Genomic DNA, 13,673 nt, shown 5'->3' on the forward strand with positions numbered 1-13,673 from the left:
CTTCTGGGGGATGGTTACCCGAGAGAAGCTGGAGTGAAATTGGCAGCTGATGTCTCTTTGAAGAGAAATCTATTACCGCACTTCTAGTAGCCGGAAAGGCCATACTCCGCTGCATCGCCCAGTAATCCAGATGTTCGAGAGCCCTTTGAGCTCTGTAAGTTGCCATATTATGCTGCATGTTAGTTGCAATCAGATATAAGTCATTGGCATACAGAATAGCCATTACATCTGTGGGGAGCGCAGTCCAAATGTTCGCCATGTGCAAAGTGAATGGGAGAGGAGCTAACACACTCCCCTGCAGTACCCCTTAGAGAAACGGATGAGAGGATGACTTCGCTCTCCTCCACTTAATCTGGAATTCCCAATGTAGGAGGAAAGAGGACAACCAGCGATATAGCTTCCCTGCAATGCCATAATGCTCAAGTTTAGCAAGCAAACCTGGCTGATATGTCGAATCATACGCCCCCTCTAGGTCCAGGGAGACCGTGTATATCCATTTTCATTGAGCCCATGCCCTGCTATGGTGTGGTGAAGCAAGATAAGAGCATCTTCTACCCCTTGATACAGGATAAACCCAAAGTAATTCCTATGAAAAAGAGTTGAGGCTGTCAAAGAATTATGCAACTGATTAAAGATCATACATTCAAACACTTTTGCCACACGTGATGTGATCGATATTGAATGATATGCCACACATGACGTTGCCTGATGCCCCAGTTTGAAGATCGATATAATATACGCTAGTTTCCAATCAGCTGGACACTGCCTTGAGTTCCAAATCTGATTTATAATGTGAGCAGGGCAGCCTGGCACTCCTTGAAAATCACCCTCAGGGCCAGCGCACTCACACCATCCTGTCCTGGAGTCATATTCCGGAGACCACCGAGAGCGCACTGAAGTTCCGTAAAGTAAAAATTGGCATCCTTGACCTCAACTATTTCTGGAAGAGGGCTCGAAGAGGGGCAAACGTTCCAATCTGGTGAGACCTTCCGAGAAAGGAAGTCAACGCTTCAGCCTGCAGATCTGGAGAGGTGAGTATGACATCCGTTTGAAGGACTTGGTGGAAAGTTGATGGCCTGATTGGGATTTGCAGCCACCTAAATATGCGGTAGCTAGTCGACTGTGTTGGGGGATGCGCATACTTACCCCCACCACTCCCGTCGTGCCCAGCGAATGGTTTACTGAAGTAAAGCACCTTGCTGTTTGTATTTATTTCACCAGAGGAGAGATCCCAGCTGATGTGCCTTCCGGAATGCTCTTCTATTCCTGGCTTAGATTAAGTTGCACTCAGGCATCCACCATGGAGAATGCTCCTGGGGGGAAGATTTGACATCTTCTATATCCTTCTGTCGCCTCCTGGATCTGGCCAATAAACGTACTGCACTCCCGCAGTCAGGTTTATCTCTGATTCCCAGAAGTCTTCTAAGTGTGCCTTGTATCTGCTCCATTTCGTTCTCCTTCGTATCCAGGGCTGCTTCTGCCCATCTTGTAGGTTTGGGAATGTCAACCTGAATCGAATTGGGGCGTGGTCGCTGGTGAGAGTGTTGTGGCTCATCTGCCATGTAGCAAATCCTAGAAGGTCTGGAGAACATAATGTCAGGTCTATTGCCATGGCACCCAAGACGTGAAAAAAATAGGGTCACCTGCATTCCAGCAGCTCAGCTCTGTTGTCTCCAGCCAATCAAAGAATACACACCCCGAGGCATCTGGGCGGTGCACCCCATATCCCAGTAGGGGTGGTGTGTGTTCCAGTCCCCATCTCTAATTCTTAGATAATAGTTGTCACGTGTAAGGACATCAAGCTCATCCTGGTCCTGGATCCCTTTAGGGACATACACATTAATAAGATAGAGGGGAATACCGAAAAGTACACCTGCACTTTCAGGATTTCCAACCCTGTGATGACTGGACCAGGCGTAAGGGCTGGCCATCTATGAGCTATAACCGTAAGTAACCTGCTCCCTGGGAATGTATCGCAGTCTGACCTGAAAATCTTGAACCATGACAGGGCGTAGGCACTCCCTGACTTAAGCCATGTCTCCTGTACCATTATAATGTTCAGGGTTGTGCCGTGCTATGATGCAGAGATGTGGCCGCGGCATAAAAAACATTTAAGGGGCAGAATTTCAAAGACTTGCATCATATTTAGAAAATCTACCGCACGGCCCTGATAATGTTCACCTCTTTAAACCACGATTCCACCATTAAGAGGTTCCTCTTAGGCCTAAGGCCAGGAATATTCCAGTGTACCATCTGGATTTCTTTCATCTCACTATATGTATCAGGCATTCTGTGTGGTGGGTATTGAAGACCACTGGCAGAGTTTAGACTGCTTCGCCGGGGATGCAGCACATCTATCCACTGGGAGGTCGTTGTTTGGTAGGCCGTCGTAGTGCCAAGTTCCATATCGGAGGGCTGGCCTTCAGACTCCGAAGTAGCCGAGGGAATATCTAAACTTTCTCCCTTCCTTTATTCTTTTTAGACAGTTTAGAGGTCCAAGCCTGACACTCTGTGAGGGGCTGGCATTTAAAAATCAAGACAAAATACACTGGTTGCTCCTGAGGACTGTCTTCCTGCAGCAGCTCTGAAGCCTCGTTTTGGGGGCTAGGCCTATTGAACTTTCGAAGTTGACGTATTTCAAATCATAAAGCTTTGACTACTGTTTCCAGTTGGGTAATCCTATTCGCTAAGGTTTGAATCTCTGCTTGTGCTTCCCTCCGGTTAGTTTCTGCCAAATTTTCCTTCCTAGTTTTTCCCTTTTCAGGCCCTCCTGCTGGGGTTTTGTGTGTGTTAGCTGCCACTTGAGCATATGACTTTGGGGCATTTCTTAGCAATCCCTTTGCATCTATATAGGAGCATCTGCATATCGTATTTAGTTTCAGCAGCTGCACTTCCTTTTGGTAAGTGGAGCAGTTGGGAGTTTGCTCTGTGGTTACCACCACACCTGGTACAAGAGCTTTCTGGGTCAGTACACTCTACCTCATCATGATCTGTTCCACTTTTGAGACATTTCTGGCTCCCTCGACAAGAGTTCCACCCATGACCAAAGACTAGGCAGCAGTGACATAAACACGGCTGGGGGTAGTACTGTTTGCATGTGTAACAATTGGTAATACAATTTCACAGCCTCTAGGGGAGTCACACTGGCTATTGAGAGATCATGACAGTTGTGCTCGGGACCATGTCATCTCTGTCTTTGCGGGTAAACCGATGTATCTCTATTATTGGTAGACCCTCCTCTGTGAGCATGTCATATATTTCGTGGGCAGTTAAGAAAGTGTCCACCCCTCGCAGTAATAGCCTGTCAACGCACAGTCCGAGGCAAGCTGGCCACTGACCAGGGTCCCTGCCAGGGGGGGTGACATTAAGGGCCAACTCTGCTATGTCATGGTCTTGTGTTTTTATGAGAAGAAGGCCGTTGCACGTATATCGAATGTCCTGTATCTTCTCTGGGTGGGTAAAGTACCCCTTAAGGGCAGCATGAAGTTCCAGTGGCCATAAGCAGTGAAGGGGATGATCCCCTCCCAGAATATCACATATGTTTAATCCGTCGGAAGGCTAGCCCATATCGAATGGAATTTTTCTACTTCTATCAACGGGAAGAAATACCAAAGCTCCAGCAAGGGCTACCTGGCAGGGACTGATATGCCCCCGTGCTCTGGAAACCTTCCACTGCACGTCAGACACCTGAACAACTCTCCTACATGAGTCAAGTCTCGAAGAAAATCACGCCAGAAGAGCTCGGAAAATTGAAATTCCAACTATTCCTGTTCTTGAACATATGATGAAAGAAATTCGGAGGTGCGGACCACCCTTGATTCACTCCTGGCACTTGTTTCTCCAAACGAAAAAACACACTCCTGTAAAGTCACCTTTGCAAAAAGTTCACCAGCACTTCACCGTGCCAAACGCCAACCATCTAATATTTGTTTAAAATAACTTAATTTAAGAGTTGTTCGAATTAAGCTAATAAGCTAATTGTCTCTTACTGCTATCTTCTATTTATACTCTTTGCTGTTTGAATGCGTCGTCGATTATTGCGTTCCATGATTGATGGATTATGTGTCCTAAATTATTTTTCATTCTACTGCTTTCTCTCTTTATGTATATATGTTCAAATAATTGTCTTCTATTATTAGATTCCTTTATCGTTATTTTTATTATATTTGAATTTAGTTTACAGACACTATTATTGCAGTGTTCTGCTACAGCAGAATTCGCATAATTACCTTGTATTGGACATGTATGTTCCTTTATTCTTATTCCCAGTTTTCTTTTTGTTTCTCCAATATACGTTTTGGCTGGATCACAATTATAATTAAACTAGCAGATAGGTCCGGCGTTGCTTGGACAAAAAGTAATGATAGCGAAGATTAAGATTATTACGTTATAGTCAATGTTACCTGTTTTCAAAGATTGCAAGAATTAGGTCCCCGTTTCCAGAATAATTAGAAACTTTTTAGATGGGTTAAAAAATGTTCGGTTTCCCACATTTGCGTCTGAAAATCTTGTCTGTCGCTTTCTCTTAACACTTCCATTGTTCACACTTCTCTGCTGGGGGAAGTGTTAACAACCTCATCCCCGCTGGTGGAATTTCGAAAAATCCCTTCTTAGTGTATATTCTCGTGACATACCCTATTAAAACGCAATGAAAAACGCAAAAAAATCGCATCTGCGCCTGTAAATCTTGCAAGTCCTTTTCTCTTAACAATTTTATTGTTACTTAACACTTCCATTGTTAATAATTAAAAAATAAAGTTCTTAAAATAAATTGTTCATTCGAATTCATTAAATTTTTATATTTTTAAATTTTTTTAAAATTCCGAATAACAAGTACTGAGCTGATGCTCATACTTTAAATCTTAGAGTGACAAAAGTTTAGGTCTATAACTAAAGCTATTTATCAATTAATAACAAAAGGATAGGAACTGAGCGATTGTATTTATTTTACTTTTTAACGATTCCTTCTCATTGTGGCAGTTACACGGCTTGAATCGAATGGAGAGGACGGGAACTACAGATGTCAGTGTTCGTAAAAGTCTCTGAGAAAGCGTATGTATCATTTCTACATAGAAGTAAACAGCAGTGAGTGAGACAATGTAAGTCGGGTAAGTCCATTAGGGAGACGCAGTAAACGGAGGATTTTCAGACAGTACTTGGGGATGAAGGAAGAGAATGATGGGGAAAAGAGACAAAGAAGTATGGCAATAGATGTGTTACTAGTGAACGGGAACAAAAGACTAGCTAGGGACAAGAAGTAAGAGTCTAAGAGAAAAGACCGGTCTCTGTGGCCAAATCGTGGGAAACCATTCCCTAGACTGATTGAAATCAGCGGGGCCTGTCAAATTTCGAATTCACTTTGATTGTTCCTGACTTTACACTCACGACAGTGGGGACGGAAGACGTGAAAAGACTCCTCCGGTTGCTGAGACTTAGAAAACAAAGACATTCACCCCCTTACCCCTCCATGCCCAGGACCCAAGGAATGGGAGTCCAGGTGTGACTGAGAAGCGTCCTCCAATAGGGGATGCTGTAAAAACAGCTCTGCATAGTTCACCGCTGATATAACCCGTAAACACACTGCTAAGACTAGGGGAGATTAAAAAAAGAAGCTTATTTTCTGGCAGCCTCTCGCTATTCTTTCGTCCAGCCTCATTGTTCTGGCGAAGACGAGGTGTCAGGATGAAGCCAGCGGAGTGGCAGGGGGACAGAGAGAGAACCACTAATAACAACACTTACTGGATTCGAATTTTGCGGTCTATTTGAACAGAACAAGGTAGAAAATATGACTGGATAATCAGCTACTTCTCTAATTGCATACTGTTTTCCATATATATATTAATATAGTANCCAAAAAAATTTTTTATAAAACCATACCATTACGTAAGATAGGGAAGGGGAGAGGGAATCGAAGAAAATATAACGGTTTCTTACACAGGGGTGGGTGGGGGTCTAGAATGGCCGAAATCACACTTACGTAATTTATGGATGGCCCCTAAATATAGATCATTAATTGATGTTAGAAATTATGTTTATTATAATTTAGAAAAATTCTTAAAAAATAAGCTAAACCTGTTATAAATTTCTGATTACAGTCTTAAAAATGTTGATGAATTAATTATTGAATAGGTTAAATAATGAAAAAATCATAATTAATAAACATATGAAATTAATGTCTTTAAATATTAAAAATATGTATCTCAGTATAACGAGAAATAATATTGAAAATTCATTACAGGAAATTCAGGCTCCACATTGGATAATTAAATTGTGTTTGTTAGTAATGAAAAATAATTATTTCCAGTATGATGAAAAGTTCTATAATCAAATTGACAGAATACCAATGGGCACAGGCATAAGCCCATCACTTGCAGAGATCTTTATGATAATTATAGACGAAAAAATTAAGGACATTAAAGGAATAAGATATTATATTAGGAATGTAGACAATTGTATCATTTTATTTCATAGTAGAAAGACAAATGAAGAATTAATTTTACAACCAGCTAACTCAGTAGAGAACACAGTCTGACATCGAAAAAAAATAATTGTATTAATTATTTGGACATAATCATTAAAATAAATGATAATGTTTTAGATTATAAAAAAAATTTATAAAACGTATGCAAATACTAAAGGTGCTCAATTACAAGTCAATGGCCTCTTTGTGCTCTCTGAGCGGTAAGGGGCCTAAAACAACAACGAAAAAAATTACAAATCAAATATACCATAGACCATGAAATTTAATATATTTCAAATGTACATCAATAAAATTAAAAAGTAGGACCAGAAAGTTACAAAATCAAGAAACAAAAATCGAAAAGGTTATAAAAATGTTTTTACTTANATTAATCAACGTCATAATATTCATTTTTATATTACTTTTAATTTTCACACAAGACGCAAAAAACTTTGACAGATCAACTAGTTAGTGCACGTGTAAACAGAAACGTCATACAAAATAAAACAAGAGAGAATAGAGATAAACCACATTTCGTTGCCATATTGATTATTTCTTGGCTAAGGCCAAGAAAATAAACTACACTCTGCAAAAATGTGCTAGGTGCACCTGGGGACTAAATAATAAAGTTTATAAAACTTTATATAATGGGACAATATAACCAATGCTAATTTATGTGGCCTCTGGCTGTGGTCAAGTAACTAGTTAAAATTCAGTAGCAAGTAAATTACTCTCTCTTCAAAGCCAGTTTGACATCAGAATTTCAAAGTGCTGCAGAAATGTTTTTACTAATGCCTCTCTGATACTAGCATAGCTCCTTCCTTTGCCGCTATGTATTGTAGAAAAGGTTCTAAACTATTACATCAGAACTACAAACGTTAAGGCTCAACAACGGTGTCTACTCCCATCTACGGCTATTCATACGCTATCACATTGCAATTACCGTATTATCTCTGATAATCATTCCTTAAACAAGGTTATTTGGTGTCACCCGCTTTCTCAATGGATAGCCACGCAGACATTAATATCTACACAGATGGTTCCAAAAGCTCCCTTCTTGTCGGCTCAAGTATCTGTATCTTCCTGAAAAACTGACATATTTTGCCAAAAATATGTTAGAAGATACAAATACTTCTCACATACCTCCATCTATCGAGCTGAAGATGCTGACTACCAAGCTGTTCAGTAGGTCACTTCACTACCAAACAAAACATTGTTTATCAACATTTACAGCGATTCTCAGTTTGTCCTAAAAGCTCCATTAAATCCCAATTTGAATAGCAATAAAATCGTATATATCCAGCACCATATTTAAAATCTTGTAAATAAGATAACTTTTATATTTGTTCCTGGCCATACTGGCATACTAGGAAATGAAAAAGACGACTTTGAGGCTAAGTTAGCTGCAAAGGACACTGATTTGGACTACACTAGCATCCCTCTCTCACGTAGCAGTTTTAAAAAATATATTCGTTACAACGCTATGCAAAAGTGGAATCAGTAAAAGCAGTTGAGCAGTAAAACTGGTAGAATAACAAGACTATATTTCCTAGTGTTGCATGCAGGTTTTCATCACTACTTATAGATTTAACGTTTGCTACTGCTCAACTACTTACTGACATGGTAATTTTAGAAGCACCTGACGATGTATAACCAGGCAGAAGCTGCCTCTTGCTTTTGCTCTACAGAAAACCTAGACACCGTCGATCCATATGGTCTATCATTGTCCAATTTATGATCAAGATAGACTTATTCTGAAATTAGAAATTTTTTGCTTGGTTTCAAGTGGCCATGTCCACTCGATAAGCTTGTTCAGAAACTACTATTTGATGCTTTTTACAATTATGTTCAAAAACTATGAAAGAAAAGACTATGTATAATTTATAATTTTTAGTTTTACATTTTAGTTTTCATTAAAAGCCAAATACTAATTTTATGTTTAGTTTGTATCATGTATTTTGGTTTATGTATTCTTAGTGTTATACACCCATAGGAGTAGTGCATTTATTTTAATAAAAGAGAGAGAGAGAGAGAAACCACCACACGGCCTTTTTTCCATGACAAAAAATGTGTAGAGCGTGAATCTGTTAGCGTTATCACTCTATCACGTCACACGAGCGTTCTTAATAGAAACGGCCAAATTGAAGCCAAATTCAAAACGCCACCAACTCAACGAGATCAAAAAATAAAAATAAACATATTACGTAAGATGATCTCTATTACCCCTACCTTGAGTAAGAAATCCTAAGAAATCCTTGACCCCACCCACCCCAAAGTACCTTATGTAATTTATGGACGGCCCCTTATCAGGAATTTTGTGTGTTTTCACTCTAATGTTAAATTTCGGTATTCCGCTATTTTCAGTTTTTATTTTTTTAAATTCTTCTTCTGTTATTAAAGTTCGTTTCTTTAAAATTTTCAATTCTTTATTCAAGCAGTTTGACACGCATTTACATGGATCTTTTTCTAATAATTTACATCTTCCTTTTTGTATAATTCTTTCTTCTTTTTTGTCTCCATAATTATTGTTTGATTCGTTTTATCTTCTTGTAGAAATTCTAATTTATTTTCTACTAACATTTTTTTTAACATTATCTAATTGTTCTTTTATAATTTTTTGCTTTATTTAAAGTTTTTTTAAATTAGTTTTTGATTTCGTATAATGTTTTGCATACCTTTTCTTGTTATGTCTCGTTTCACTTCTGGGATTCTTCATAATAGATGTTCGGTAAATCCTGCAAAATCTTCTTTTTTCATTATCGTCAGTCCATTGTAGTTAATTTTTAACTAAATTGTTTTTCCTATTGAGCTTGGTATTTCAATGTCGGTTGTATTTATTATCAACTTTTTCTTCCGTTCTTCTCTTTTTATAAGTGACGAATAACCCATTTTTTAAATTAGTTTTTTATATTTATCTTCAAAAACTTACCACTGTATTTTATTTCTATATTTTCTTTCTTTTTTTCTCAATAATTTCTTAAATTTATAATTCTTAAATTTGATATTAGATGATAAAATTGTCTTATCTTATTTATTCACATCGTGTCTTTGTAGATTCCTGCTTATACTTTCAGGTAGGTAATCTTTGCTCCCTTACATGTTCTTAAATACCCTATTTCGGTTTTGTTTTTCTGATTCAGTTCTCATCCTTGTGTCAATATCCAAAACACCAGTATAAGGTTTAATAACAAGTTGTGCCGAGTAGACAATTAATGATAAATTAGAATTAAGGACTGTAAGGCAACCATATCTGTTTAATTTCGTGTTTTCGTTAATAATTGGTAAAAGAATATATTTTATACTGAAATTATTTTTTTACAGATGTGAAAAGCCAACATTACCATTTCCTCCTGCATTTTTTCAATCACGATTCAAAGAAAATTATGATTTTCAGATTTTCCAAGTGAAGGCAAAGGTATTTTCTTATTTAACAGATATGTTTACAGTTTCTTTTATATAAACTCATCAGTCGGCATTCAAAGAACAGGAGGAAAAAATATCTATTTTAAATCTTCTTTTCTCGCTGTTAATCAGAACTTTTTATTCGTGACTGTTATGGGTTAGATTATGCCCATTAATGTGAACAGACTTTGTAGGATGAGCCATGATATATTTTTCTCAAGCCATAAATGAAAACTAGTTTTCATTTAAACTTGAGTTTCAATTTAGATCAGATTTTCGTGAAGTAACCTTTACGCTTTGAACTATCACATATTTTGCAAAGTTTTTTCACGTCTGTCATTGTTAGTAAGTCTAGTGTGAGATATGCCGAAGGCCAAGGGGTCAATTCCTACTTTTCCTACAATTCCTATAGGGGTCAGTAGGAGTTGCCCAATCTTCGTGTTTGGATGGCTTTAGGAAAGCTATTTCGAGTGGGGATGTCGCGAATAAGTCGACAGGTGTCCAGATTTTCGAATGATAGACGGTTGATAGGTTAACAAATAAACAAAGCATTTATTTAATTAGGCAAGCGACATAGAAATTAGATTAGTCGCTAATTTTTGTGAAAATAGCCTATATTTTTCTTCGTGTACTCGCATTTAATCGCAGTTAACCATATTTAGCGTTATTTACGTTCATGTATTTTAAATTTAGCCGAATCAATTCTATTAATTATAATTAATAGAATTGATTCAACGGAAGATGTGATAAAACTCAGAATTTCAATTTTATTTTACTGATTTATTTGATATTTATCATTTTATAAAATAGTCAAACTAATAGAGCACGGGTTCCCAACCTATGGGTCGCGACCCAGAAGGGGGTCGTGACAGGCTTTCTGTGGGGTCGCCAACTTATACAGTAAACTAAAAAAAATATTTACTATAATGCAATTTTTATTTTTAATGGTATCTTGAAGTTTGAATAATTTCATATACAGTCGATTCCCTTATAACACGGGTTCCTATAGTTCGGGTTCCTATAGCTCGGATTCCTATATCACGGCGAAAAAAATGCGACAGTATTCGTACAAACATGCTAAAAAAACCTCCTATAATTCGGTAAAACGTCATCGCTGACTCGTGTCGCGACAGGATTTCACAAACCGTTGAGTTTGAACGAGCAGCAAATCTACTAAAATCCATTTATTATTTAACGTCCATAATAATTATATTTATATTAACGATGTCTCCAAAGTTCAGCGAATTTTTCGCAAAAAAATGATTTATCAGGAAGCACGTGAGCGCCATTCGACGGCAATCTCCGCGACGAAAACAAGCTTAAGCAACGACGTAGTCAAACGGTGCACATTCGGTAAGTAATCCTACAATTTTTTGTTTATGGCATAGTTTATACGGATTATTCCGAAAAAATTATACGTATTTTGGAAATATTGAGTCGAATTAGTCTAGAATCGATTAATTTTATGGAAGAAACCTTTCAAACAGCCGTAGTCCGAAAACTGCATACGTGCCAGGCTATGATTGGCTAGACTCGTAAGAAATGGATTCATAAAAACAGAAACGTATCTACCGTGTTATAGGGGGGGGTCGACTGTATTTTTAAAAAATTAAAATAAATGTAATCTAGGTACGCTATTCTGTCACAGTTGGTTGAAACATGTGTTGAGAGTTTTGAGAGAAATAAATTAAATGTTGAGAATGACATGAGGTTGGCGTTAACAAAATCTCACCCGCGAATTTTGAGGCTGGTTAATAATACATGCAATTTCAACCATCTCATTAAATTAATTATTAAACATAATTTAAAATAAAATTATACTAAAAAACTACTGGTAATTTTACTGTTTTTTTAATTACCTTATTAAAAATACCTTTTTCAATTGTATCGGGGTCGCGGGTCACTTGGCTTTTATAAAAAGGGGGTCGCCATCCGAAAAAGGTTGGGAACCGTTGCTCTAGGTAAATTTTATAATTTTAACTGAGATAGTAGAGAAATTTTAAATAGGAGTATTTGGGAAAACTTAAAATAATTTGTAGGGAAATTTTAGGTTATTTAGGGATATTTAGAGAAAATCAAGTATTTTAATGAAATTTCTTTTTTCAAATTTCTTCATATATGTATATAAAGAATTTCTGTAAAATTTCTTAAATATTCAAACAATTAAAAAGAAAAACGTTTCTAAGGACTTTAAAAATATGTATATAAATACTAATATATAACGATATTGGTAGAAATATTTTAATTATTTAGACATTTAGATTATAAAAATGTTTAGAAATTATTTAAATTTTAGAAAATATAAATGTAGAGAGAGAAAAAAAAGAGAGCTTTAGGGAAATTATAAAAAATCTTAAGAAAATAATTTGGAAAAATACAGTTTTAGTTAATAATTATTATATTCAGCTAATTCTTAAACTTCATTTCATGTTGCACAAAAGTTAATTAAATTAATATCAAGAGAATTGCATAAATGTTTTTGAGAGTATTTAGGGAATTTAAGGAAAAAAACATTCGTTTATAAAATTCCTTAACAATCATAACAAAGATTCTTAGAAAATTCTTTAAATTGTTCATAATATTTAAATACAGCTTATATAAATGATTTATAAAGTTTTTTTTAGGGAAATAATAGAATTTTTGAGAGTTTCTTTCATAAAGATAAAAATTTAATTTACTTTTATAAAAGCAAATTTTAAAAAATTCTTAATTAATTTTTCTTTCAATGTAACGTTACAATTTATTGGAATTATGTAAGATTTTAATTGTAATATTTTAAATGCATATTTAAAATAAATAATTCGTTCTGAATATCCAATAAACTAATTTAGACTACAAATTAGGAAGATAATTGTTACATTGTACGAAATTTTAGAAGAATTTAGGTAATATTTAGGTTATTTTTAGGAAATTTATAATATAGAAAACGTGTAGAAAAATTTAAGGAGAGGAAGTTACTTGAAGAATTTATGAAAAATTCAAAGATTATTTTGGAAAATTTTGCAACATGTTAGGGATATCTAGGAGTATTAATGAAATATTTGGAAAAGTTTCGAAATATATCCCTGAAAAATTTCAGGGAAATTTTAATTTCCCTTAAATTATATTTAAAAGTAATTTTGGGGAATTTAATTAACAGCTCGTTTTATTTTAGAATGTTTTAGAGTGGATATTTCCCTTACTGAAATTTCCATAAAATTCAAAGAAAATTGTGTAGAATTCACGCAACTCTTTTTAAAACACTTTAAAATGTCTCTTCATGAGCAAATATTTTTAAAAAGCTTCATAAAAATTTTAAATATTGGTTGTTATTTTATATATTTATGAAAATTTTATTTAAATAAATTATATTTTATAGATTTTTATTTTTGTTATACTCTTTTCAAAACTTAGCTTCGATACTTTCCAAGACATAATTTTGCTAGAATTAGGGTTTCTGAAACGGGATTCCGGGATCCCGGGATCCCGGTTGTTTTTTTAACCCGGGAAATATCCCGGGAAATTTTTCTTATCCCGGGAAATCCCGCAAATTTCTTAAAAATTCACTTTTTTTCTTATTTTGTGTTAAGGTTGAGGAGTTTTGCAAATAGAAAGCATAATTAACTCATTCACTGTCAGAATACATTTGTATTTATTAATTTTAAACCTACCTATTAGTTTTTTTAAATTTTTGCTCGTTATAGCATGTCACAAATGGTCAATAATCAATATATAGCTTATTTGTGGCATGACTATAAAAATTCTTTACTTGTCGGAACCTGTAATATCTGGAATAATTGTGCTTACGCTGTCTTGAGTTTTAACCATGCCC

The 13,673-nt window shown here is 35.8% G+C and overlaps 1 protein-coding gene across 1 annotated transcript in view; it reads left to right on the plus strand.

Annotated features, from left to right (window-relative positions):
- The window catches only part of LOC111639443, a 30,700-nt gene that overhangs the window by 11,441 nt on the left and 5,586 nt on the right, over positions 1–13,673 (plus strand). Inside the window, exon 4 of the mRNA XM_023385334.1 lies at positions 9,782–9,875. Within this exon, the coding sequence (XP_023241102.1) occupies positions 9,782–9,875 (94 nt within the window). The remainder of the gene's footprint in view (positions 1–9,781; positions 9,876–13,673) is intronic.

The sequence above is a fragment of the Centruroides sculpturatus genome, unplaced genomic scaffold (assembly GCF_000671375.1).
Source record: "Centruroides sculpturatus isolate CEXI.00-Female unplaced genomic scaffold, Cexi_2.0 scaffold973, whole genome shotgun sequence".
Classification (NCBI taxonomy): Eukaryota; Metazoa; Arthropoda; class Arachnida; order Scorpiones; family Buthidae; genus Centruroides; species Centruroides sculpturatus.